This window comes from Fukomys damarensis, unplaced genomic scaffold (genome assembly GCF_012274545.1).
Source record: "Fukomys damarensis isolate Sample0158 unplaced genomic scaffold, DMR_v1.0_HiC HiC_scaffold_34, whole genome shotgun sequence".
Classification (NCBI taxonomy): domain Eukaryota; kingdom Metazoa; phylum Chordata; class Mammalia; order Rodentia; family Bathyergidae; genus Fukomys; species Fukomys damarensis.
The window spans coordinates 2,284,296-2,310,291 of NW_022900946.1; the positions used below are offsets into that span (position 1 = coordinate 2,284,296).

A 25,996-nucleotide genomic window follows, 5' to 3' on the forward strand; every position below is an offset into this window, starting at 1 on the left:
AAAAAAAAAAGCCAAAACCAAGCAAACACACAAAATTCAAAATTCAAAATTCAACGGGTTTTTCTTCTTCAGTGGACAGCAAAGGGATGCAGTTTCCCCAAAGTGCGGGCAGTGATGTAAGAATAATGACCTGGACGTTAGCACAGACCCTTCCAGTCTTCCCATCCCTGAGCAAATTCCTAGATGACGACCCCACAGCCTACCCTGGCCTTCAGAGTGATTGGGTGTCTTCTAAGAAGAGTTCCAAGAAGCAGTTGGCAGGAGCTGAGCGAGCAGCTTCCCCTTCAAATGGGGCACGGATTTCTAATCACAGCCCTAATCCAGCCTACTCAGTTTGCACCTGTAGCCCTCTGAATTGGCAACCGCTGGGAAAAAAGGCCCCTGAAAACCTTTCTTATCCCAAACTCCACAATTCAGCTCCAGAAACAGTGTTTGGGCTCCTCACTCTTCTGCCACTTACTGGGCGTTTGACTCTGGGCAAGTCACTTCTCTTAACCTCAGTTTCCTCATCTGTAGGAGATTAACACAGACTTCAAATGACACTTATGAAGCTTGCCTGACAGCACTTAGAGCTCCCAGCACTGAACAATACTCTGTTAATGTGGACTCTCATTACACGTAAGTAAATAAAGGGAGTCTTCCTGGGCCTCCCCTTTTCAGCAGCTGATGAATTCACTCCCCAGGATCATGCTCCGCTCCACACCAATTCCCGGTTCCTACAGTTCCACCGCCCAAGATACGCATGGTCCTCCTGAGACCTCTACCTCGCCTTTCCCGCCATAAATCCCTCACCGAGACCCCGGACAGTCCCGGGTTCCTACACTACCCCAGCTTGGCAGCGTGGAGGAACAGCTGACCGCTCCCCCTACCTCTCCTCGCCATCCCGGACCACTCAGTCTCTCTTTCCCTCAGGTTGGAGACCATCGTGGGACAGGCAGTAGTGGTCCAGAGGGTCTACGAACTAGTGTTCCGCCCAGAGAAGCCTTAAGAGCTATGAGAGACTAACCGCCGGACCTCCCAGAGGGGCCCACGGACACTCACCATCCATAGCTAGAGCCGGTAGTTTCGGTTGCTCGAACCGGAAGTTTCCTTGTACTGTTTTCAGTTCCCCTGGTTACTGCAGGGCTCCGGACCAATGGTGGTGGAGCTCCTTCCATTGAACCCGCCCCCTGTGGGTGACGTCACGTCGGCGCTCGTGAACTCAACGGAAGGCGGGGTCCGATCCACCTCCCTGGGCCACCGCTCTCTGTGCGCAGGCGCGCAGATCGAGGCCCTTTGCGACTCGGTGCGCAGGCGCCCCAGGCGCTGCTAATTGTAGAAGCAATGGACGCGCTGGAGTCGTTGTTGGACGAAGTGGCCTTGGAGGGTCTCGATGGCTTGTGTTTGCCTGCTCTGTGGAGCCGTCTGGAGTCCCGAGTGCCTCCCTTCCCGCTGCTGTTGGAGCCCTACACGCAGGAGTTTTTGTGGCGGGCTCTTGCCACGCATCCGGGCATCAGCTTCTATGAAGAGCCTCGGGAGCGCCCCGACCTCCAGCTGCAGGATCGGTCAGCGGCCAGGCCTGGGGCCCGGGATCTCATGGAGCTAGGAGGGAGAGGGAAAAGAGGGAGGCCGAAGAAGGACCGGGGATCTGATGGGGGAGGGGGTGCTTGCGCTGTGGCTATGCTAATTTGGGGTCTCTAGGGGCTGGCAGGGCCCAGGGGTCTGGAGAAGGTGTGTGTGTGGGGGCGTCTGATTGTGTTCCCTTTGTGTCTGTGTGCACGAGGGTGGTGGTGAGCGGGACCGGAACGGGGGTGATACTCTTCGGGTTTCAAAGAGTAGTCCCTTTAAAGTGGAGGGTAGGATTAGGCAGGCTGTGCAGCTCAAGCTCGGGGACAGTCGAGTTCCACAAACCTTTCTGGAGCATTCATTTGGCATCAAACTGGAGGGCTAGAGCCCCCGGGATCAGCATAGCAGCAAGTTTAGCAATCAGGCTAACAGCTGATGTGTATTGGGAGCTTCCTGTGAGCTGGGTGCCATTACGAGATCTTGAGAGCTTCGGAATTGAACTGATCCTCACAGGAACCCTGTGAAGTGGGTGCCGTTGTCTTCCAAATGTATAAAGGAGGAAACAGTACCAGAGAGAGATTGAGAATCCTGCCCAGGCGCAGGGGCGCTAAGTGACTTGAACCCTGGGTGTCTGTATTCGGAATCTGTGCCTTGTACCCATATTGTGCGTGTCTGTGGAGGTTCCCAGAGATGATCATGGGTAAAAGGAGGCTTCAGTTGCATTTAGGCCTTCCGTTGGCAGAATGCTGGACAGAATGGCAAATATATAAACCAGATCAAGAGAAATGAAGTTTGGTCAAAGTGTAGAATTGCAAGTAGAGAACGAAGACTAATGTCTGACACTTGTGTGTTTATTATGATCTGGGACTATTCTAGGACATTTACATGCCGCAAGTTGTTTCATTTTTTTTTTTTTTTTTTTTTTTTTTTTTTGACAACAGCCTGGTAGAAAGGTGTTGTTATCTGTGTTTTTCTGAAGAGAAAATTAAGCCGTAGTTTAAATTAGAGTCGCTCAAGGTCAGGGTAGCAAGAACAGATTGCAGAATTCGAATCCCAGGAACCCTGTTACTATTCCCACTCTGCCCTTAGCCAAATTAATTAACCATTATTTAATCCACTTAAAGAGTTTTTCCTTTATCCAAAAGACAGTAGGAAGCCATTGAAAGGAGGGTCAGACTAAGTGCAAAAGGGAAGCTGAGAGATTTGTAGTGATCTAGTCACAAACAACCCGTGCTAGACTGCCTTGTCCCTGGGGATGTCGGAATGAAGAGGAGAAGATGGAATTAAGACATGTGAGGCAGTAGAATGAGGGAATTTGGAGACTTGAGTGGATGTGGGATGTAGGGAAAGGTAAATATCCACCCCCTTAACTGAGGCAGGGAACACAGAAGAGCTGAGTGTGTGGTCCAATCTGGCAGAGGCGGGGAAAGTGCTGAATGTGCTTTGAGACACAGAGTTTGAGGTTCCTTTGGTTGTCCATGAAAAGGTTCTGTTAGTAAATATTTGCTTCTGGGAGTGCGAGCAGGCCAGAGGGAGGGGCTGGGTTAGATCTCTGAGTCATCTGTTTAGATGGTAATAAAAGCTGTTGCCTAAAGAAAGTCATCCCCAGGACAGAATGCATCACGATTGGAGGCTTTCAGACACAGCACTGAGCTGCACCTACCTTTGAAGTTGGGATATAGAGGCTACAGAAACTTCCGAAGAAGACCAGGAGAGCATGACTGGAGAGCTAGAAGACAGTGAGGGCAGAGTGGGGACTGGAAGCTGGGGAGAAGGCAGAGGTGATTTGAAAATGGAAGGTTAAGAAGTTGGAGGCTCCGGAAAGGACAAGGAAGACAAAGGTTGAAAAGCATGTGTGGGTTTAGCCTCAGCTAGTCTAGGGCAGGATGTGAACCAGAGTTCAAAGGAGAACTTGGCGGACATGGCCGACTGGAGAAAGGAAGAAACTTAAGTCAAAGATGTCTTAATTGTTGCTAAGGGTGGGGGAGTGTCTTTGGAGCAAGGAGTTGTGTGAAGGGGAGAGGCAGCCGTACTGCTTAATCTGAGGAAGTCTGAGTGTCTGATAGATAGTGGAAGACACTGAATTGGCACTTGAGGGGGAAAGGCAGGACTGAGAATCAAAGGTGAGAAGGGTCAGCATGCAGGTGATAAAACCATAAAAAAACTGGTAAAGGGCTAGAGAGATAGCAAAAGAGAGATGGAAAGATGACAAAGGAGATGAGGAAAGCCTTGAATTGCTCACCCCAAACTTGGTGGCCTGAAGACTTCCTTCCTTTTGGAAGGAAACCAGCCATAACTTTTAGTGGGGGGAAGGTGTTTTGGTTTGTTGTTGTTGTTGTTTTTGTCTGGTACTGGGGATCGAACTCAGGCCCTTGTGAGGCAGCCGGTGGAACCACTGAACCAAATCCCTGGCCCTAGCCGGGAAGGTGGTTTTGGTCACACACACAGCTTCTGCAGCTTCCAGGGTAGCTTTGGGATCCTGCAAAGGTCTGTGTTCTGTGGAACAGGAACCTGTTTGTCAGGACTGTCTGCATTTGAGGTGCAGGAAGGCTTAGAAATGTCATCTCCTCTCTGATCTCTGCTGGAGGATGGAAAGAAAAACACAAACCCCAAATACTCCAGGTGTACAGTATTTCCAAAGCTGAGTTGGCATTTGGTATTTGTGCTTTTCCCTTTAGGTATGAAGAAATCGACTTGGAAACTGGAATTTTGGAGTCCCGGAGGGACCCGGTCTCTTTGGAGGATGTCTACCCCATTCATATGATCTTAGAGAATAAGGATGGCATCCAGGGCTCATGCCAGTTCTTCAAGGAGAGGAAAAACATTACCAGTAACATCAGGACCAAGTCTTTGCAGCCTCGTTGTACAATGATGGAGGCATTTGATAGGTGACAGAAATGCGGGGGATTGGGGCTCTGAGGTCGGGGTGTGGCCAGGCCTGGAGAGTTGCACAGTCATTGGGAGGTCTGAGTTCACCAGCCCTGCACTGCGCCCTGAGCCAGACCTTGGCCTTCTCCACTCTGCTACTGTGGCACTGGTTCTGGTCGGGGTCTTGTCTTTTCCCTTCCTGTGTATGCACAATCCCAGCCATGTTTACGAGCCACCTGTACTGTCTTCCTAGCAGGACCCTCTTCTGCCCAGCTGTGCCTTGATGAGTTCTCAGGCAGGGTCTCGTTTTCCCAGGTGGCCAGTGCAAGTAGTCATGTTTCTCAAGCCCCCAGCCCTCTTCTCAACTCCCTTTCTGCTGTTCAGCCGGATGGGAGAAGTTGCCAGTGTGAACCTTCCTAACACCCCATCCTCTACTGGCAGACTTTTCCACACGTCCATCCTCGCCTCTCCTTTTGGCGGCCTAACCTGCACTGTGTTCTGGATGCATCTCCTTTCTTTCTTCTTCCTTGAGTTCTGTTCATCCTGTATAGGGAGCGGGGCAGGGGATGTTACCAGGACGTCTGCTGCAAGTCCTGGCCTGGAGCCAACACAGCACAAGGCGAATTCAAGAACAGACAGAAACGAGACTTAGAGTGGAGAAGCTGAGTCTTGGGTCCCGGTCAGTGGTGCTGATGGCAGCAAAGACAAAGGCCCCCAGGAGTATCCAGTATTTATTTGTTGACTATCAACATGGGAAGGAATAGGGAGCTGGGGAGCTTTGAAGGCATCTAGAGAATTACTGCCAAGCACCTGGCATGATGGTGCCAGGCAGGGCTGTCAAGGAAGAAGCACTGTTTTATCTTCTAGGCTAGAAGATACAGGTACCGGGACGGGGTACAGTTAGCAAGCAACCCATCGGGTCAGTGAGAAGCCATAACTCAGGGGAAAGGGTTTTAATTGGGGTCACTCTGACCTCAGCTGCACGTAACTCAGCAGAGCCCAGCCACTTCACAGACCAGGGTCTAGGCTTCCGTGGCAGCTGTTGAGGGAGGGGCTGTGTTTGCCCAGTCACCATCTGACATGCCCATTAGAGCCACGTGGAACTTCTCTCTGATTCCTGATAGAAAATGATATAGCAGAACTAGGGAAGGCAAGAAGCAGGTGCCACTCACAGCCTGCTGCCCGGGCAGGGACATCTCCTCCGGTCCTGTACCCTGTGCCGTGCTGAGTCTGAAAACTTGCCTAAGTGAAAGTAGGGGTATTGTGAATTCAGGAGAAACAGAAAATGATGATTCTGAAAGCTTCTGCTTTTTCACATTTCAGATTTTTTTTTACAGTCAGTTGAACGTATGTCCACCTATGGTTGTTTCTGACTTGCAGGTGGGGCAAGAAGCTAATCATTGTTGCCTCCCAAGACTTGCGCTACAGGGCCCTGATAGGCGCAGAGGGGGACCCTGACCTGAAGCTCCCCGACTTCTCCTACTGCATCTTGGAGCGACTGGGCCGGTCCAGGTGGCAAGGAGAGCTGCAGCGAGACCTTCACACAACCGCTTTCAAGTATGGGAGGATTTGTTTCTCTCCCTTTGTTGTTGGGGCTTGCTGGTCATTCTGCCCTTTCCCCAGGTGCATGGCTTTCTGTTTGAAGATTGTCTTCTCACAGTGATGTTCTCTTAGGTTGACCGAATGTGTATGTGTGTGAGAGAGGGGTCCCTGGTGTTTATGTGAAAAACCTGTACATTGTGAGAATAAAGCCGTCAACAGGCAAAATGATGCAGCCCACGCTTCTGTTGTGCCACAGGGTTGACGCGGGAAAGCTTCATTATCACCGGAAGATCTTGAACAAAAACGGGCTCATTACAATGCAGTCGCATGTGATCCGATTGCCCACGGGAGCCCAGCAACACTCCATCCTCCTGCTCCTGAACCGGTTCCATGTGGACAGGTGTGGTTTGTAGAGAACAAGAGCTCGGTTACTTTTATGCAGCCGTGCGTATTATGCTTTTAAAAATCTTAATGCCCAGTCGGGGCATGACTACCTTTTTAAATAAGGTATGTGTCTGATGCACATATGTCCTGCTTATTTAGAAAACATGTAAATTATACAGAAAAGAAGGGGAAAAAAAAATACGTGAAATTCCACTGCCCCAAAATAGAAACTGTTACCATTCTGTTGAAATTCAGAGAGATATAAACATTAAAAAGTCCAATTTGATTTGTTAGGTGGCAGGGTTGGGTTGAATTTTGTCAGTTTCACATTGGACATGTTTGAAACATGCAGCCATAGTCGCCCGACGTGGGTGCAGCGGTGAGGCCCTAATAAGTGATTACAGTGCCTGTCACTGCTATTCTAGCTGGGTGTCATAGTCCAGAGAGTACAGCGAGCTGACAGTATGCACACCCCACTCTGAGGACCAAGGCGCCTGGGAGCGAGCTGATCACCTCTGACTGTAATCCTCACAGGTGACTGATACCTGGCATGGGAATGGGGAAAAGAGGCATTTTGCCACTCCGCGGAGGTCCCAACCTACACCCCTCAATTCCATCCCCTTCTTTGTGGCAAGAACAGAAGCCAGGCTAGGGAAAGGTCTAGCTGGTATGGGGCCTAGGCAGAATGCCCCGGGTGAGTGAGTTCCAGGCTCCTTGATGCCTGCCAGGCACTGCAGGTGAAGCTAAGCAGTAGATGGGATGAGGGCCAGCAGATCCTCACCTGGACCGTGGAGAATGACTGGTTCTCCTCTGGCCAGGTTCCTTGTCCTTTACTCCGGGAGCCAGATGCACTCTCCAAAAAGGAGGGGAGCTACTCCTGATTAAGTGTAAGGGTTGAAGTTTATAGTACCCACTTGTGCAAAGCGTTGGCTGTGGATTGGAATCACTCCTGGAGGCATGAGAACCGGGTCGGTCCTCCTGTCAAATGTCCTGTTGATTCTGATTGGCCTTCTTCACACATGCACACTGTTAAAAAAAAATCCTGAGTTTCTAAGCCATCTTCTAATTTATTGGAGAATACGGTATTGGTGAATTCACATTTTAAGTCATCATGCAATCTGTTAAATAACCACTTTACTAAACTCATGACTGGCATGGCTCATGATCTGGAGAACTGAGGTGGCAGGCATGGGGTAGGAGGAAGAACATGAATTAAGTCGCGATCTGCATGTTGTTTTCTTTGCTCCTTGCTTGGGCAAAGACACTTGGCCTCCCTGAACCACTGTTTGCTCTTAAGTGAACGCGAGCTTCGTTTACATCGTAGTCATACTCGGTACACACCTGTGCACACCTGTCCCCTCTGATTCTCCGTCACTAAGAGGCGACACACGGAGAAGTGGGGTCGGCCTGTGGATCCAGTACACGCGTTTCTTTCCCCTTCCCAGAGCGCGACCCAAGCCGAGCTGTCCTCGTCCTCGGCACATGCCACCATGAGCGCTCAGCTCTTCCCAGCTCCTTCTGTTGGCTGTTAGCTCGGCAGGGTTTGTGTGACACTGACTTCACAATAGAAAGGAGGTGGAAGGTGAGGCTCTTTATGAAGCAACGCCCACTCTTCTTCCCGAGTGATTTCGAGGAAATACATACTAGTTTCCTAAACACTGAAGTACTTAAGAATGGGAGGCTCCTAGCGCATCACATCATTAATACTAGAATCTTGTTTGTGTCCGCCACTCACCAGGTGACCTTGGGCATGTGAACGAGCGGCTCACAGCCAAGCTCTGCAGCTATGAGATGGGGGAGTCAGGCTGGCGGCCACAGAGCCCGAAGGCGAAGGTTCTGTGGTTCGTCTCTAACACACATGGTGCTTTGCCGTAGGCTTGACGAGATGTCCTGACTGGTGTTTCTTGCAGGAGGAGCAAATACGACATCCTCATGGAGAAGCTCTCGGGCGTGCTGAGCACCCGGAGTAACCGCATCGAGACGCTGGGCAGGCTGCGGGAGGAGCTGGTGAGCGTGCGAGGCCATCCTGGGCGCCGGGCTGGCTGCGGTGCCGTTACGTGTAGAGAGGCATTGCCACCCGGAGCCGTCGTAGGCTGGAGCAAGAGCTCGGTGGTCCGCTGACCCCGTGCTCCCTGCTGACTCCGCTCCTCCCAGTGTTTGCTCTGTGTCTTGCTGTCACAGTGCGTGAGGGAGGGTTGGCCTTGGTGTTTAGATTTCCTTCCAAAATGAGACCTGTAATTTTGTCCCAGTGGCTTTACACTGAAATGGCAGTGTGGCTGTGCTGAGGGGAGGGGAGATGACAGAGTGAAGGACAGTTCTTTTCTCTGTTTTTATTCATGTATGTTTTTAATTTTTATTTTTTAGTGTTTTTGAGACAGGATCTCACTGTATAGTTCAGGCTGGCCTTAAACTCACTGTGTAGCCCAGGCTGCCCTTGAATTTGTCAGATCCTCCTGCCTCAGCCTCCTGAATACTAGGATTTCAGGCATGTACTGCCACTCCTGGCTGAAAAGCAGTTCTTGACCTGCTTCCCCTTGGGCCCAGAAGAGGAGACAGGGAGTTAAAGGGAGAGAAAATGTGGAGGGACATTGCTTCTGGGCTGATTCAGGCAGTTCATAGGTTAAACTGCATCTTACAATTTGAAGTCAAGTTTCTTGAGTGCTAGTCATCAGTCCCCAAGGATCATGGCAGGGCTGGAGAACCTTTTAGAGCTTTCAGTGTAACAAGCAGCCTGCTGTGGCACTTGTGCCCTACGTTCACCACCACTGGTCTGTAGCCTGATTCTGGACACCGGGACCATCCCCATGTGTCACTGTCTGCTCTATCTTCCCCATTGCCAGGTTCATGCATGCCCAGCCTCGTCAAAGCAGAGATCACAAACTGGAGGCTTGTGGGAGACTTGGCCGATTAAAAATAAGTTTGAGCTGGGTATGGTGGTACACACCTGTAATCCCAGTACTCGGGAGGCTGAAGCAGGAGGATCACTGTGAGTTCGAGACCAGCCTGGGCTACATAGTGAGTTCCAGGTCATTCTCAACTACATAGCGAGACCCTGTCTCAAAAAAACCAAAAAATAAATTAATTAATTTTAAAAAATAAATATTTTGATTGGATTTGTTTTTCAGTCGAGATTTCACAAAGAAAACTAGGCCTCCAGCTTCCCTTGAAAAGTCAGAGGCTCTGGTGAGCCTGGGCCTGTAGTTGCTCATGAAAATAGTGAGCTGGAGCTAGTTGTGCACTGGCCAGCCCCCCTTATCCCCTACTCCCTGCCACCTCTCAGACGCCGAGGCGGAGAATGGGCAGCATTTGTTGCCCTGTGTATCAGAGTACAGAAAGAACAAGCTGGGGTGTGGGGAGGCAGATGACAGACCTGACCTTAAGAGGCATTCAGTGTGAAGCTCTCCTGGGAAGCTCCCCTGGTGATGTCTAATCAGCAGCTGGCAGCAGGGGTCAGAGAGCGCGGACTCATTAGCTCATAGACGAGGTGGATGCCGTGAATATGGAAGGTGGGGAGACTCTGGGTGCCGCTTCTGTGTTGCTTGGTAGACTGCAAGTCTTGATGGCAGTCCCCCAAATGCGGGTCTGCATCCTCCTCTTTTGCTTACTTGGGATGGTCCAGGGTCTGGTGCCATATGCTGAGGGCTGGGGTCGGATGTTTCCATGGGGTTTCCATGGGGTCTTCCTGCAATGCCCGGGCTGGACTAGATTAACCACAGAAGCCAGGTACAAGCCAGCACATTTGCCGGAGCCGTGTGGGAGTTACCTGATGTTTTGGGTCGCCAAATATTGTGGCACCCAGCAACTGAGAGTGCTGGCCGGACTGAGAGCAGATCACGGATGTGTGTTGGTGGTGGCCTGTGGACCTGTTTTCCTCTCCAGCAGCGCATGGTTGTGAGCTCCACCTGCTGCCCCTCAGAAGGGAGAGCAAGGGTAACTGGCCTCGTTCTGTGGCAGTTGCAAAATCACATGGCGGCAGCAGCCAGGAAGGCTGTGAGTGAGCCAGATGGGCCTTGTGTAGAGAAAGATTCCGCTAGTACAGCTGAAGGTGTTCACTTTCCTCTTCAGGACCCTTGGAGAAAAGCAACACAAGAATGGTGATGGAGGGTAACTGGCCTTTGCTTTTATCATGCAGGGGTCTGATAGAGCATGAGGCCCACAGCACCCTGGTGACCACACTCCCTGCTACTGGGAGTGCTGGCCCTCGACTCCACCAGACAGCTGCATTCTTCACATCGATTGGCAAATCTTAGCTTTTCAAAAGAAGCAAGTCTGGTTTTGCTTTCAGTATGAAAGCTCTCTTTCTCTTTCTTTTTTCTTTTCTTTTTTGGTACCCGGGGTCGAACTTGGGGCCTTGCACTTGTGAAGCAGGCAAGTGACACCACTGAGCTTAATCCCTGACCCTCTCACTTTTGATGTTGGCAAATAAATTGCTCTTATTTATTTATTTTATTTTATTTGTACTGGGGATCAAACTCAGGTCCTTGTGCTTGTGAGGCAGGCAGCGGAACCACTGAGCTGAGTCCCTGGCCCTTAAATTGCTTTTTTAAAACATATGTGGATTAAAAGGCATGGCCTGCACGGGAGGCTGCCTATGAGTAACCCCATGGCAAGGAGGCGCTAGAGCCTGTGTAGCGGAAGGATGAGTGATAGAGTGAGTGTAGTCTTCACTTGGGACCACATTTTAAACAATTCTATTACAATATTTTTTGACAGGATTGGAGATTGCACTCCGGACCTTGGAACTGAGCTATGTCCTTAGCCTTAGCTTTTTTTTTTTTTTTTTTTTTTTTTTTTTTTTTTTTGTGAGAGGATCTCACTAAGCTGCTAAGTTGCCCAGGCTGAGCTCAAACTTGCAATGCTAGCTCTGCTGTTGGAGGGTGTGTGTGTGTGTGTGGTGTATGTTTAGTAATAACTCTCACTTGGTTAAAAAATTCAAAGCAATATGCAAAGGTGTCAGAGGAAAAGTCTCCTCCTGCTCTTACCTGTCTCGGGATCACTTTAGGTAAATCTCTTTCCCCCTCTTGTAATCAAAATGTAGAATCATTTCTGTACTGCTCTCAACCATGTTTTGTTACCTTGACGACGTAGCTTGGCAGTGTTTCCTCATTTAGGATAATAAGTTAATTCGGGTCCTGTGCGCCTGTTGTGTTGACTCCAGCAGCCTCCAGTGCCTCGCTCAGCAGCTTTTCATTGTGTTTCGGCAGGGGCTGTGTGAGAGGACATTTAAGCGTCTGTACCAGTACATGCTGAACGCGGGGCTGGCCAAGGTGATAACCCTTCCCTTACAAGAGATTCACCCCGAATGTGGACCTTGTAAGACCAAAAAAGGTAAAGGCAGACTCCGGGCTTCTGTGCCCTGGGCCGGGGGGCTGGCTGGCTTTTCCCGTCTCTTGGGTCCCACTTTACCTTCTGCCGTGACGATGTCACGTCCTTACTCAGCTCTTCAGTGCCTGCTGCCTGCTTGGCTCAGGACCTTGTCCTGAAGGTGCCCAGCAAGTGTTTGCTGAATGAAAGCAGCTCTGGCTTCCAGCAGGTGTCTCAGCGTGGGTGTCCCCTGACGCCCCAAAGTGGTGTCAGGAGGCAGGGTCAGACTCTCTGCCCTGCATTCTTCAGCCAGCCACGTGTCACTTAACATGGCGGTGGCGCTCCGAGAAGTGCATCCTTGGCAATGTGTGAGCGTGATGGTGTTCCTGACAAACCTAGATGGTGTCGGCCACAAGAGTTCTGAGGCTGCTGCTGGTGGAACAGGGCGGTTCACACTGATCTTTTTTTAATAAGTGAAAGGATTATGCTCTAAAACTAACCATCAAATTTTAGCAAATACCCACACCAGCAGTGTAGCCGTTTAGTATCATCACCGGTATCCAAACGTCCCGGTGCTGTGTGTCGGATTTCTGGCCGTTGTTCCATGGAGGGGTGGGGGTGGTTTCAGAATGGTTCAGAGGAGCGTACTGTCTGCTAAGGTGCACACGCCTGTGGGAATCTAATGCCGCTGCTGATCTGACAATGTGGTAATGGGGATCAGCTGGAAATTCAGATGAAGCTCGGCTTGCTTGCCCAACTGCTCACTCCCGCTGTGTCACCTGGTTCCTGGCCATGGACCCATCAAGGGGTCTGCGGCCTGGGGCTGGGGACTCCTGCTGTATGAAACTACGTGCTCTACTTTCATATGCCCAGCACTGCCTTGCAGGCTGGTTTATGCCAGCCTTGCCACAAATGCATTGTACCGTAGCACTGTTCCTTGGTGGTAGCAATTTTTCAGCTCTATTACAACCGTTTGCCTGAACCATCATTGACCAGTCTTTAGCAGCACACAACCGTGCCTCCTCTGTGCTGTGTGATCTCACGCAGCCCTGCAGGGTAGGAGGTATTGTCGCTTGTCCATGTAAGAAACTTAAAGTGAGGAGATGCTATGCACTGACATAAGGTTAAGCAGTGGCTGCACAGTAGATACAGGGTTTGAACCTTCTGAGAAACTTAAACTATGGAGAATAGACTATAAAACTTTAAAAACTTTCCTTAGTTCTTTTCTCCTTGTTCCTGATTTCTGCCCCACATCGTTTACCTCTTCTGATTAAACAGAACCATTTTAAAAGCCGAGAATCAGAGCTTCAGTAAAATGCACCAGTCAGAGCCAGGCGTGGTGGCGCACATCTGTAATCCCAGCACTCGGGAAGCTGAGGCAGGAGGATCTCTGTGAGTTCAAGACCCACCTGGGCTACATAGTGAGTTCTAGGTCAGTCTCAACTACATAGTGAGACCCTGTCTCAAAAAAACGCAGCAGTCAGAACGGGTGTAGATAGACAAAGGGCCACAGACTGAGCAGGGTGGTAAAGCTAGAGAAGCTCCGTGAGAGCAGTGTCAGCACTTGAGGTAAACTAGGACAGTGGAGCTCACAGATACCTTTGAAAGCACGCGTGTGGGCAAGGCTGGAGACGAGCTGTGGAGTCTGTGTGAGTAGCACAAGAACACTTGCTCCCTGCCTTCCATCGCGCGGCCAGGTAAGACCATCTTTCCCACGGAGGCAGGAGTCTGAGTTACTGCAGGAGGCCATACCAGGGCTTTCCAAACTCAGACCAGAGCAGGCTGGGGACAGACGATGGGACTCCACAGGTGCGAGTCCTCCAGTTTCCCTCCCCAGTTTGGCCATCTCGGTTTATTATCTAATGATGTTCATCTTCTCCTAGCTTCCTAGACTTTTGCTACTTACGCAGTCAGATTCTTCAGGCAAGGGACTGACTTGGAGCAAGAATTCTCACATGTTCCGGCTTAGAGTCCAGGGTGCCCAGCCAGAAGCCAGGGCCCCATGCTTGCTAGATGAGGGGTCTGCACTGAGCTCCACCCACACAGTTTCTCCGGGAGCCGTCTAAACACAAATGTGGGCTCCCTGAGCTCTCTGGTTTCTAGAACACTGACAGCCAGATTTATTGTTCCCAGGCCAGGGGCGGGAGGCTTTTTTTCTGGGGAAGCTAACAAGTCCTAGAGAAAAATCCTCTAGATGGTGAAATGTGGAGATTTCCCAAGAAAACAGTTACCCCTGCCAGCCCACCTTAACTGGAAACCAGATAATGGCAGCTTCCTCCCTTCCCGCCCTCTAACACAGGGCTTCGGTGGCATCTTTAGTCTTTCTCCAACTCCCTGAGGAAAAACTGACGTTAACAGGAGCAAAGAAGCAGGAGACAAACTCAGCAGGGACTAAGTTATCCTCAGAAAAGAGAAGATTTTGTGTCCATGAAACTGGAGCAAGAAGCTATGGAGAATAAACATTCAGAAAGTAAAAGAATAGCCCTTGGAAATAAAGAAATATAACTATTGGAATTGACAGTCTCATGGAAGGAGAGTAGTAAAAGAGAGTTGAAAAGTGTCCCCCAGAAAGAACAAAACCTCACGAGATGGAAAATCAGGGCCAGGTTGAAGATGAGTGAGCTTAAAAGGTCCAGCATCCACATGAAAAGGGTATGCTGGTCAGCTTTCCATTACTGTAACAAAATTCCTCAGGTAATCAGCTTTTTAAAAGGAAACTTGGGGGCTGGCAATGTATCACAGCGGCACAGTGCCTGGCTGGTAAGTGTGAGGCCCTGAGTTCAATTCCCAGCACCAAAAATAAATAAATAGGAAATGTGGGGAGGGGTTGGGGGAAGAAAGAATCCGATTATATATAGGTACAAATGCCCAATGATGAATGTGATCATTATTTATATATAAAGTGTACAGTAAAACTGAGTTAAATGCATAAGAGCTGGGGATTTAGTTCAGTGGTGCTGTGCCTGCCTTGTAGGTGCAAGATCCTGAGTTTGATCCCTGGTACCAATAAAGAAATGAGTAGGTAGTTAGGAAATGTTTATGTCGACTCAGAGTTGTGGAGGTTTCAGTCCATGGTGCCTCTGAGGCTTGTTCCTGTGGTGAACAGAAAAACATGGTGGGCGCTTGTGGCTGAAGCTGGCTGCTCCCTTCATGGCAACCAGGAAGCAAAGAAGATGTGACTAGGGACTCAGTATCCCCTTCAAGGACATGCTGTCAGTGATCTAACTTCCTCCCACGGGGCCCTAGGCTTCCAGTACCTCCACAGCACCACAGGCTGGTGACCAAGCCTTTATTTTGTTTTCATTGTTACTGTTGTTTGTGGTACTGGGGGATCGAACTTGGGACCTTAAGCTTACAAGGCAGGTGCAGTGCCACTGAGCTACAACCCCAGCTCGACCAGTCCTTTAAATGTAGGCCTTTGGAGAACACTTTTTCAAACCATGGGCAACGTGGGGGAAAATGAGAACTCAGAAACCTGAGCAGGCGATTGGAGAGGACAGGATCAGAAATGATATGCAGAATTTTCCCAGATCTGAAGAACATTAAGTTTCCAGATCAAAGGGCCTCTCAGGTGTCTAGCATAATGAACATAAATCCACATTAAGATCCAGCAGCCTGAGACTTCAGAAATCTGAGAACAAAGAGACTAGAGAGGAGACATTGGACTTACAGGGACTAAAGCTGACGTGAGAACAAAGCCATCAAGATTCTGAAGGAAGTGAACCTTCAGTGTGGAGTCCTTTGTGCAGCTCCAGTGAGGAATGAGAGTAAGGATAACCATATATTTCATACTCAGGTCATCTCCTGCTTCCTTTTGGGAAGTTATCGTCACGTGACAGAATAAACCAAGAGACAGGAAAATATGTGGTCAGGGATGCAAGGGCAGGCGAAGGAAAGCCCTGTGGCTGTGGTAAACCCAGTGGCAGGAAGGCAGAATGGAAGCAGCAGTCAGGATAGACACAGGAGTGGGGGTCCCAGGAGGATGAGGTCCGTGCCAGGGACGGGCCTCGGTGTGTGCAAGCGGACCTCAGACCGTTCCGTGTCTGACAAAGAATCTGAGCACGAATTAGTGACAGACACATAGAAAGCCAAACAAACAGAGAAAAATGGACTTACTAACTCCAAGAAAAATAGGTATACAAGAAAGAAACGCAGAGGTCCTGTGTGCTTGACTTTATGGGCATAGCAGGCAACGGGATTCGTCAACAGCACGCCTTAGTAGGACATATGCTAAGGGAAGGTGGACCCACAGCGTCCCCAGAATGCAACTGTGTCCTGAAAGAAGGTGGGCAGCCAGGCTTGTTGAGAGAGAACCAACCACCGGCCCGGCAGAACTCTGCCTCTCCTTTATTTCCTAGCTTAATTCATAGGACCCTGGAATCTGTAAAAGCGTCGTGCAGCAGACCACAGGCAAGCAGGCCAAGAAGCCAGTGGCTGGGAGAGAGAAGTCCTCCTGCAGTGCAGCCTCCTCAAGTCCCTAGTTCTTAATACACTGTTCAGTGCTGTGTAAATGTGAGACTGAAGTAGATGGTGTCAGCCTTTTTAAGTAGAAAGGGAGGTGAGAAAGGGCTGCAGGTCCTGTGGTGAGGAAGAAAGCGTTTGCGGGCCGAGAGGCTTCCCAGAAAGCTGAACTGTTGGGAATGGTTTGGGGTCTGACCTGGGAGTCTGATGACGCATGGCTTGTGGATCTGTTAATGATTCTTGTTTCCTGACCTGTTAGAAGAAGGGCATTAAAGATAAACAGAGTGGAGTTTTTAATCTTTAAAATCAAGAGCACCTGAGCAGGAACCTTTGCTCCTTAAAGAACCTTTTGCTGGGCAGGCAACCATGAAAGAAGGCTTCTCCCAAGCTGGAGGTTACTCGGAATGAACTTGAAAGTAAGAGAGCCCTGGGAGACATCTTTGTGTCACTCTCTGATGGGGTGGCCGTAGGCAAGTTCCCTGACGATGGACATCTCCACTGCCTTCCCTGAGTGTCTGGAGGTGACACCCGTAGCGCCTGTGTTCCAGGCCTGAAAGGCTCCCACTGAGCAGGGGCCACAGGCTGGTGCCCTGTAGGCCGGATTGTCAGTGCAGTTTGGGTCACAGTGTTTGTTTCCATTGGATAGTTGGTAGCATTTAAAAATCAGGCATTTTTACCTATGAAGTCTGACTTTCAGCTTCGTGTTGCAGGTAAAATTAAGCAACACTGAAGTGCTTTTCTTTAGTGACATTGGGCTGTGCAGACAGAGTGTCTCTTGGCCAGTGACCGGGGAGCCCCACCTGCTGTAGCTAACCCAGGCCACTCCCTGGTCTGTGCCTGCCGACCTTGACGGTGTCACCCTCGCAGGACCTGTGGCACAGAGACTGGTCTGGGCACCCTGAGCCGGGACTGGGCGGGCAGGACTCAGAGCACAAGAGGGGGTGGCTTTGGGTCCCTCTGCAGGCACCCACGGCGGTGAGGACAGTCAGGCACTTACATTGTCGCACTCGGACCTGTCGTTTTGATCGGAGAGGCTCTCGCTCCCCAGTGATCTTCACCGCAGCCTTGCCCACCTTCCATGCCCGGCTCTTGGACCTGCACCCACACCAGTGCTCCTCACTGCCAGGGACACCTTGTGCCTCAGCAACTCACCACTGTGACTTTGTGAGGGCTGTGAGCTCACGCAGGGCGGAGGCCATACCCCTTCGTACTTTATATTCTCAGCGCCTGTGCAGTTCCTGGGACAGTAGGTGCTAAGTGAATGTTTAGCGGGTTTAATTTAATTAAGTGTCATTTCAGTTACTTTCGTTGAGTGAGGAAAGGGATGAATACACAGTTTTCATGTTTTCTTTCTTTTTTTCTTTCTGCTGTGAGCTTTGTTGTTTCCATTTTCAAAATTAACATAAAGCCTTCCCTCTAAGGCATTGTGGAACAGAGGACTTAAATAATAAATAAAGATGATGTATTACTTCATGTAAATTTGCAGGTGTGCCTGGGTATACATAAATTGTTTCTAAAATTCCTTAAACAGAGAGTTTGGATTTAGCATATTTTACATGCATATTTCACTGCACCTAAGGCTTTTACAAAAAGCAAAATAACCTTAGTAATAAAAACAGTCACCCTGAACTGCTCTGTTTTTGCAAATGTGGATTACTTTCTTCAAGTATTTACCAGTCATCTTGTGCTTATTAAATTTGTGTGCAGAGGAGAGAAGGGATGGGCTATAGGAAGACACTTGGCAGTCCTTTCTGGCACAGTTGGAGGCCACCGAGTAAGATGTGCTCCCTGGGGCCGACTGAGGTCTCCCGGAGTGGGTTTTCCAGGCTCATTGTCACGGCAGGTCCAGTGCTGGGGGGATGGTATGGGCTGCCTGTCCTCCCGTTTATGTTGTAGGTGCTCCCCACAGTGATTGCCCTGTAATTCTGCGTGTGTGTGGGGCGGGGTACTCAGGAGTCGGACCCAGGCCCATATGCATGCTAGGCTGGTCCAGAACTTGTGATCCTCTTTCCTTAGCTTGGATCACAGCCTTATGACTCTTAAAAAATAAAATAAACAAGTATTACAAGACTTCGGGATGCAAGATCAGTATAATTTAGGAATAAATTTAACAAGAAGAACACAGAATATATGCTCAGAAAACATTGTCAGAAGACTTTTTTTGTTTTGTGTTTTGAGACAGTGTCTCCCTTTGTAGTGCAGGCCTTGAACTCACAGTGATCCTTTTGCCTCAGCCTCCCAAGTGCTGGGATTATAGGCGTGCGTTTAAGATCTAAGTAAATGGAAAAATGTCATGCTTGTGGATTGAAAGGAGTAACATTATTAAGACAGCCAATAATACTCCCCAAACTAATCTGATTCAGCAAAATCCATATCCGATTCCCAGCTGATTTCTTTGTGGAAACTGGCGGGCTAATTCTAAATTTCATAAGGAGTTGCAAGAGATCCAGAAAGCCTAAATAGTCGTGAAAAAGAAAGAAGTAGAAAACACTGATACAAAGCAGCGGTCCTCAGGAAGCGGTACTGGTACAAGAATAGACTTAGGTCAGTGGGCTGGAACCAGTAGCCCCAAGCTGCTGTGGTTTGCTGACTTCCCATGGCGGTGCCGGGACTGTCCCACGGGGAAAGAGTGGCCAGGCACAAAAGGCCACTGCCATGCGACGCCGTGGAGAGGAAAACCCAGAGTAGACAAATCTAGGACAGGGATTAGTAAATAAATCCCTTGGCATGGATGGGGTGAGGGGCAGGAGAGCGAAAGCTGAAGGCTTCCAGTGAGTGGAATGGTCTAAAATTAGCTGGTGTTGGGTGGGTAGACCTGAAAATATATTTAAAAACCATTCACTTGTGCACACTAAATGGGTGAATTGTATGATACATGAATTAAATTTCAATGAAGCTATTAAAATTTAAATTGCAAAATACAAGCTAAGCCAAGAAAAGTAACAGGATACAGCAGACTAAATTACAGTCATTAAAATGGCAAAAGGGGACATGTAAAAAGTTCTCATAGGACTCAAGTATACACCCTATAAAAAAAGAGAAATGAGCCATATTAAGAATGACTAAAATGCAATAAAGTAAATATGAAGGCTCAGAAGAGCTTGAAAACGAAAGAACTGGAATCTGAAAAACTGAAGACGAGAAAGAAAGATAAAAGATGAACATAAACAAAAGGAAAAGATTGTCAGAAATTTTTAAAACCTAGAAAAGTAGTGGTGTGTGTGGGGAAAATGAAAACAGAAATCAGCAAGATTTCTTTTAAGTTAAAAGCAGCAAAGTAATTAAAGGTCACTAGCTTAAAGAGTGAAAATGATCATAATTAATAATTAAGATAAACAACATTTGAACAGTGAGAACTATTCCGAGAACTTAGCAGAGGGGCCAGATTCACAGTGGACCCCCTGGGCCTCGCATCACCACACAGGGCAGAGGCCGCCTTATCTGAGGGACCCTTTCCCTCCTCTGGCCTCACTCTGCTCCACAGGCGTGGGCGCCACCACCCCGCCCAGTAGGAGCTCGTGTCCGCCCACGCTATGCTCTGGAGAGTGCACTGGTGGCCAGAGCACAGGACTGGGGGCGGGGAGAGCCAGGCAGGGCCGGCAGTGGCAGCTGGCTGCGGATCAGTCGTGTGCTGGGGAGCATCCCTTTCTAAGGTGTGGCCGGCTGACCTTATGGGTAGGCAGGAAAAGAGACTGCCGTCCCTGCTGGCAGGGACTGGGGGTGAGGGCAGAACTCAGGAGCACATGGCTGTCAGCAGCAGTCACCGATGGTGCGGGGATGTTACCTCAGGCACCACCTGCCTCGGGGGCCCTGGGCGGTCATTGTGCTCAGCACCCTCCTGTTCGCATCCAACCCTTCCCTTCTGTGGGTCACATTACATTTAGGACTTGGGGGACCTAATCATGTCTGTAACTCAGCCCAGGTGTTTTGGGGAGATGACGTTTGTACTGAGTAGTGTTGACGAGACTGTAGACCGAGACTGTTCATACAGTTTCCAGAACTTGTCAGCTCCCGTGTGTTTTATTGTCAATACCATTATTTGCTTTGTGCGGTTAGTAAGAAAAGCCTTAGCCTGGGCTTGCCTCTTGCTGTGTGGTCCCAGCCTTCCTGCCACATTTTTAACCCCTGTGCCAGGGAAGCGGAGCCCAGAAGCTGTTGTGTATTCCTCGGGGTGCACAGCCATCCTGCTGTCATCCTTCCAGGGAGCGGGCCCTGGGTGTGTGCCGGGCGCCCGTGTGTATGGACTCGCTCCGTTCTTGCCAGCCCACAGTGGACACCCTGACATCAGTCCGGCATCATCAGCCAGGAACTGGAAGCTCGGAGGAATGGTTTCCTGCAGAGGAGCCAGGCTGGTGTGAGCCCCAGGCCTTTGCCCTGCCCGCTCTGCCCAGCCTCTCCCTTACAGCATTTTGCAGGGACAGGAAGCTTGTCTCATTCATCTGTTTCTTTTTTTTTTGAGACAGGGTCTCACTATGTAGTTGAGACTGACCTGGAACTCACTATGTAGCCCAGGCTGGTCTTGAACTCACAGCGATCCTCCTGCTTCAGTCTCCTGAGTGCTGGGAGTACAGGTGTGTGCCAGCATGCTCAGCTCTCATTCATCTGTTTCTTCTGGCCCTGGCACAAAACAAATGTTTATGGAATCAAGTTAAATTAAGGGCCCCAAGCAATCTGGTGACACTTCTTTCATTCCAGGTCACTGGGTATGATAGGTGATCCTCAAAAGTGTGTTTTTCCCAAGTTGTAGTAATAACAATAAAGATAAAAGCAGGAGCAGGCATTTACTGAGCACTGTTTGCATGCTAGGCAATGCCCTGAGGTGCCTGGGGCACTGAGAGGATATGGCCCTTACCTGGGTGCCGCAGTGAGCGGGCAGGCAAGTTCGCAGGCGGGCCAAGCTCGTAACCTGTACCACCCTCCCTCTCCCTCCACTGCTTCTGCCCGGCCTGGCTTCCAGGTGCAGCCGTTGCCTGTGCTTTTCTGCAGGCCTTTCCTCTTCCTCCAGTTGTCCCGGCTGTTCCCAAGACCCTGAGTGCCTCCCGCCACAGACCACCTTCTCCTCAGGGTCCAGTTGTGTGTGTGTGCATGTGTGTGTGCACGTGCATGAGCGTGTGCTGGGGGCACTGCTTGCCTGCCTCTCTAGCAGCTACTCACCTGCAGAGATCTGCCCCTGCTCCTGTGTTCTGTCCTTTGTTCCTCCCTTGTTGATCACAGTTAATAGCACGGCTCTGCTAGGAAGCCAGAGGGGTTTCCTTTGGGATGTGAAGAACAGGCCATTGTTTCCACTTCACAGCCGCACTGAGTTTTCCTGTACGGTGAATGCACTATCTGATAGCCCCTGCCATGTGGCCTGGTATAGAGAGATCAGTTAGATCACATGATCCCGCTGGGCCTGTTTCCTTTCTTGACTTTTTCTCTTCCTTTTTCTTCCCCTTTCCTTCTCTTCTTTCTTTGACTGATTGATTGCTTGGGCCTCAGGGTCGAAGGCAGGGGCACCCCACCATGGCGCTACGTCTCCATCCCTTCAGAATACTGCACTGTTTTGAGACTGAGTCTTATTGGCCTCTAATGCATGATCCTGCCTCAGCCTCTCAAGTAGCTGAGGTGACATGCAGACATGCACTACTGTGCCTGGCTAGTTTCCTCGTCCTTTGTTTTGTTTGGTTTGGTACCGGGATCAAACTTGGGCCCTTGTGCTTGCAAAGCAGCTGGCGGAACCACTGAGCTACATCCCCAGTCCTTAGTTTCCTCTTTCTTAAAAAGGCAATACTGTGCTAGCTTGTGGTGATTGAAGGAAAGCACTTCTGAAAGTGCCTCCAGAGGCCTGGCTTCTCAGGTGCTCATCCTCCTTCCTTCCCGGGTCCTTAGAGTGCCTAAGTTCTGTCTCCGTGCACCTCTGCCCTGGAGATCTGGGGGTTCCTCTGTGGTGAGCTGCTGCCCATGGTACACCAAATCTTCAGCGATCCCAAGCCTCCTCACATGTACAGCACACGGGGTTGTCAGCTGGCGAGTGTGTGCACTTGCCTGGCTGGCTCTGCTTCTCTGGCCTTTGTCCACGGAGAGCATGACCTGTGGCCAGAGAGCTGTGGTTGCCATGGCAGTGGTTGGGTGCTGCAGGTGGCAGCTGTGTGAAGGGAGGCAGCCCCCACTCACCCTGGTGTGTGTGTCTGTTCCGGCGCCTCCCTCCCCCTTTTCCTTTTGACGTTAGCAGCTTGTCATCTGGAACAGGCGCCTTAAGAAGGCGGAAGACATGGAAAGAGTTTCAGTAATAAAAACCAAAATTCTTTGCAGCAATGGGCTTGAGGCCTGTGCATACCAAGCAAGTGTGCTACCACGGAGGCCTAGCCCCAGCCCCTAAAAATTGGAGTTCTGGAGCTGGGTAAATGCTAGAATGGTGGGAGAGGTGTGAGGGCTGGAGAAGCTGATCCCAGCTCCCTCCTGTCCTGTCCATCCTCGCTGCCTTGTTCCCCACAGTGCCCCACAGCCCTGAAGGCTCACAGCAGGGGCGGCACCAGCTCTGGAGCAGCGTGCCTGCTGGAGTGCCCAGGACCCAAGCAGCAGGTGGAGACATGGCAGACGTGTGGGACTGACTCTCGTCTCAGGCGATGCCCACGCTGGCCTGGCTCCCGGGGCGACCCTCGGGGACTGTGAGATGCTGGGCACCATCAGCCCAGGAGTGACAGCAAGTGGGCAGGACAGGCCTGAGGCTCTCTCTGCCTGCCCCACAGTGCAGAGCCTATTTCTCCATTGTGACGCCAGCTACACCATGCAGCCCAGTCACAAGGGAGAAGTGTGCTGCCTTATCTGCTCAGGCTGTGTCTGCCTCTTTCCCGACAGCACAGAAACACCTCCCCTTCCCCACGCTGTGAGAAGCACGCTTCACTCTGGGAAGCCTCAGGGCAGAGGCAGCTTGGCCCAGCCCAGGGTGTGGAGTTGGCCTCCGGTTCCAGAGCAGGGGTTCTGCTGCAGCAGCGGGCAGGGCCCCATCCTCTAGTTCTCCTGTAACCAGTGACTGTAGACCTGGCATCTGAAGTGGGCCTTATTGGGCCCACATCAAGCTGTCTCCCGGCCTGTGTCCCCTCTGGAGGCTGGGGGGAGACTCTGTTCCTGGCCTTTTCCAGTTTCCAGAAGCCACTGGCGTTGCTTGGCTCATGGTCCTCTCCACCCTTCACCGTCTCTGACCCCTGCCTGGCTTTTGTAGGGACCACCAGCCACTGCCTGGGGCCACCCTGTTGGTCCAGGGCAGCCTCATCCAGTAGGTCCCACGGTTGAGGCGCCACTGTCAGTGTTGGGATTAAGATGAGGGCCCTTGCACGGCCGTTGCTCTGCGTCCAGCACTGCCGTGGGTTGCAGGGCACCTCAGCCTGCCCCTTCCTGAGGCAGTTGTGGGTGGTGGTTTGGCTCCTCTGCTTCTCAGGCCCTGCCCTGAAGTGCCTGCTCGGACCTAGGGACAACACGGCAAACGGCAGGGTGTTCGTCCTTGTCCCCGCCCCTCTCTTGTTCCATCCTGATCCACGGCCCAGGTGTGCAATTCTTTTCCGGCCTCAGACTTTGGTGAATCGCAGAGTTGTGGATGCCCGTCCGTGGAGGGTGCCGGCTTCTTGCTAAACCGCCGCTCGGTCCCTTGCTGCTCCTATGTTCACAAGGCCTCATCATTTTATATCATTCCTCGGCGCCATCAGAAGTGGTGTAATGGAGCAGTTGGTCTTGGTGGCCTTTGCTCATTTTGAGTTCTTTCCGTGGCCTGATTCCCCGCACTCAGAGTCCTGGGGCCTTCTCTCGGCAGGCTCTCCCGGGCACACGGGGCTCGATCGCTTGCTGCCACACCCCAGCAGGTATCCATTGACAAGGAAGAAGTTGCCTTTTATTTTTGCAGCAAAGTCCGCTTACCTGTCTCCTGCGTGTGGCCCGAGGGGTGCCAGGAAGACATGCAAGGACAGGTGCACCCTTGTCCTAGAGCAGGGCGCTGGTAGGACTATCGGGGCACCTCAAGGGTCCTTCTTTTGCATTGCTGTATTCATAAATTCTCTAATTCTATTATTTCTGAGAAATAATCGATGAAACCAATGTCCTGGTCTAGTGCCCTGAGACACGCAGCTTTGAACTCTGCAAACACTGGCGGGGTGACCTTCCTCGGCCCCTGTGACCGTCCAGGCACTGGTCCCCTCCCCGCTGACCAGTGCACCCCTGTTCCCAGGGACGGACGTCATGGTCCGGTGCCTCAAGCTGCTGAAGGAGTTCAAGAAGAAGGTCGAAGATGACCACGACGACGACGACGAGGAGGAGGAGGTCATCTCCAAGGCCCTGCTCCCCGTGGACATCGTGTACGAGCGGGACATGCTCACGCAGACCTATGACCTCAGTGAGTCGGGCCCCCCCAGGCCGAGCCGCGCTCTGCTGCCAGACGTGTCCCACAGAGGGTCGGGTCAGGCTGTGGGCTCGGCTTCCAGTTAGAGGCCTTGCTGCCCCTCCTCTGAGTGACTACGAGTCTGTGAGGTGGGACAGCTGGGTCAGGGCCCTTCGGAGACACAGCACCGATAGGCTGTGTAAGAAAACGTGGGGAGGGAATCCATTAGGGGACGGGTTCGGGGGTAGTGGAGGTTGGTGCCCGGAGCAGAGAGGAAGGAAGGCTGTAGCTCTCCTCTGCCCTTTGCTCTCTCTGGCCCCCAGCTGGGGCGGGTCTTCCCCACACAACCCACCAGCTCACAGCCCAGGCTTCTCCAGAAATGACCTCACAGACGCTTCTAACACTTCCCCAGGTACCTAGGTGACCTGCATCCAGCCAGCCAGGCTGATACCTAAATTAACCGTCACACAGGGTTGATACCCACACCAGCACGTTTTCAGGGTATCTAGAACAGTGCCTAGCACATCGAAGCCACACACAGATCTATGGTCTTTGTTTCCTGGTGCTGTAACAGAGTGCCCAAGATGAGGTAATTTATAAAGAAAAGAGTTTCTTTTGGCTTATATAGTTCAGGAGGCTGGGGTTCAGGTTGGGCGCTGTGTCTGCCCAGCTTCGTGCTGCTCTGCACATGGAAGAAAAGCAGGAGGTGTCTGGGAGGCGGAGCTTCAAGGGTTGGTCGTCTGGCTTTAGCAGTCTCCTGTTCTCTCGAGTCTCGCGAGAACAGGAGACTGCTCCTGAGGGAGGGCCCTAATCTGTGCAGGAGGCCTCCACACCCCTCCCAGATGCCTCCACCACGCCTGACATACCAAAGTGTCGGGTCCCAGCCACAGCACAGGGTTTACGAGCCACTCCTCGTAGGAATGCCTGGGGTCGCCGAGGCTGGGTCCTCTAATGAAGGGGCAGGAGACTTCCTCCCGTTTCTCACTGCCCTGGACCCCCAAATCTCCGGGACAGCTGTGACCCAGGGCCGTAGGCAGCATGGCCACAGGTGCCTGTGTGGAGGACAGAGCAGAGGCAAAGTGGCCGCAGGAGGCCTCGTAATCTGCTGGCGAGTCAGCCAGTCTTCTGGAGATGGTGATGGTCTTGACACTGAGGGGTTCCAAGGCACGGTCTGGGAACAGCTTGCCCCAGCCCTTCGGTCTCTGCTTTTGGGGTGTTGCTGGTCCAACTTAGGAAGCCTCCCAGTCGTCCCTTTTTATTCAGCCATTTATTTTTATACCTGTGTGACACAGCAACCTCTTTTTCCTGATTGATTTTTCCTGGCAGCCTCCTCTCTGTGGATGTATTAGGAAATAAAAGAGAAAATATTTCTGAGGCGTCCAAGAGCTTTGCTACCACAGCTGCCCCACTGTGGGGACCCCTGCCGCCTCCCACCCCAGCCAGGCTCCTTCCTAGAGTGCTCAGTCCCAGATTAGAGAAGGAACTTAGACGGTGTCGTCGAGGCAGAGACGACAACAGCACCAAGAGACGGCCGCTGCCCAGCGC

The 25,996-nt window shown here is 51.1% G+C and overlaps 2 protein-coding genes and 1 long non-coding RNA gene across 10 annotated transcripts in view; 1 reads left to right on the forward strand and 2 right to left on the reverse strand.

The window, feature by feature from the left end:
* Katnip (katanin interacting protein) overlaps positions 1 to 1,105 on the reverse strand; it is a 169,404-nt gene extending 168,299 nt beyond the window's left edge. Inside the window, exon 1 of one of the 4 annotated variants that reach the window (XM_019207405.1) lies at positions 1,042 to 1,105. In XM_019207405.1, coding sequence (XP_019062950.1) covers positions 1,042 to 1,048 — 7 coding nt within the window. In that variant the 5' untranslated portion in view covers positions 1,049 to 1,105. Of the gene's footprint in view, positions 1 to 869; positions 981 to 1,041 lie in introns of those variants that run through there. The other 3 variants (XM_019207406.2, XM_019207404.2, XM_019207403.2) reach the window with 3 other exon arrangements.
* Positions 1,106 to 1,239: 134 nt separating this feature from the next.
* Gtf3c1 (general transcription factor IIIC subunit 1) overlaps positions 1,240 to 25,996 on the forward strand; it is a 61,726-nt gene continuing 36,969 nt past the window's right edge. For 2 of the 4 annotated variants that reach the window (XM_010623495.3, XM_010623494.3), the window contains exons 1-7: positions 1,240 to 1,544; positions 4,224 to 4,433; positions 5,794 to 5,970; positions 6,212 to 6,355; positions 8,250 to 8,346; positions 11,544 to 11,667; positions 24,302 to 24,466. In XM_010623495.3, the coding sequence (XP_010621797.1) occupies positions 1,324 to 1,544; positions 4,224 to 4,433; positions 5,794 to 5,970; positions 6,212 to 6,355; positions 8,250 to 8,346; positions 11,544 to 11,667; positions 24,302 to 24,466 (1,138 nt within the window). In that variant the 5' untranslated portion in view covers positions 1,240 to 1,323. Of the gene's footprint in view, positions 1,545 to 4,223; positions 4,434 to 5,793; positions 5,971 to 6,211; positions 6,356 to 8,249; positions 8,347 to 11,543; positions 11,668 to 16,127; positions 16,521 to 24,301; positions 24,467 to 24,893; positions 25,041 to 25,996 lie in introns of those variants that run through there. The other 2 variants (XM_010623497.2, XM_010623498.3) reach the window with 2 other exon arrangements.
* LOC104861882 lies at positions 9,835 to 17,167 on the reverse strand. 2 transcript variants are annotated; one of them, XR_004515219.1, is made up of 3 exons: positions 17,102 to 17,167; positions 11,415 to 11,546; positions 9,835 to 10,408 (listed from the first exon to the last, which is right to left on the reverse strand). It is a non-coding gene; the product is annotated as an uncharacterized LOC104861882 (long non-coding RNA). The 2 variants fall into 2 exon arrangements; XR_002025328.2 differs by lacking the exon at positions 17,102 to 17,167 and adding an exon at positions 11,746 to 12,278.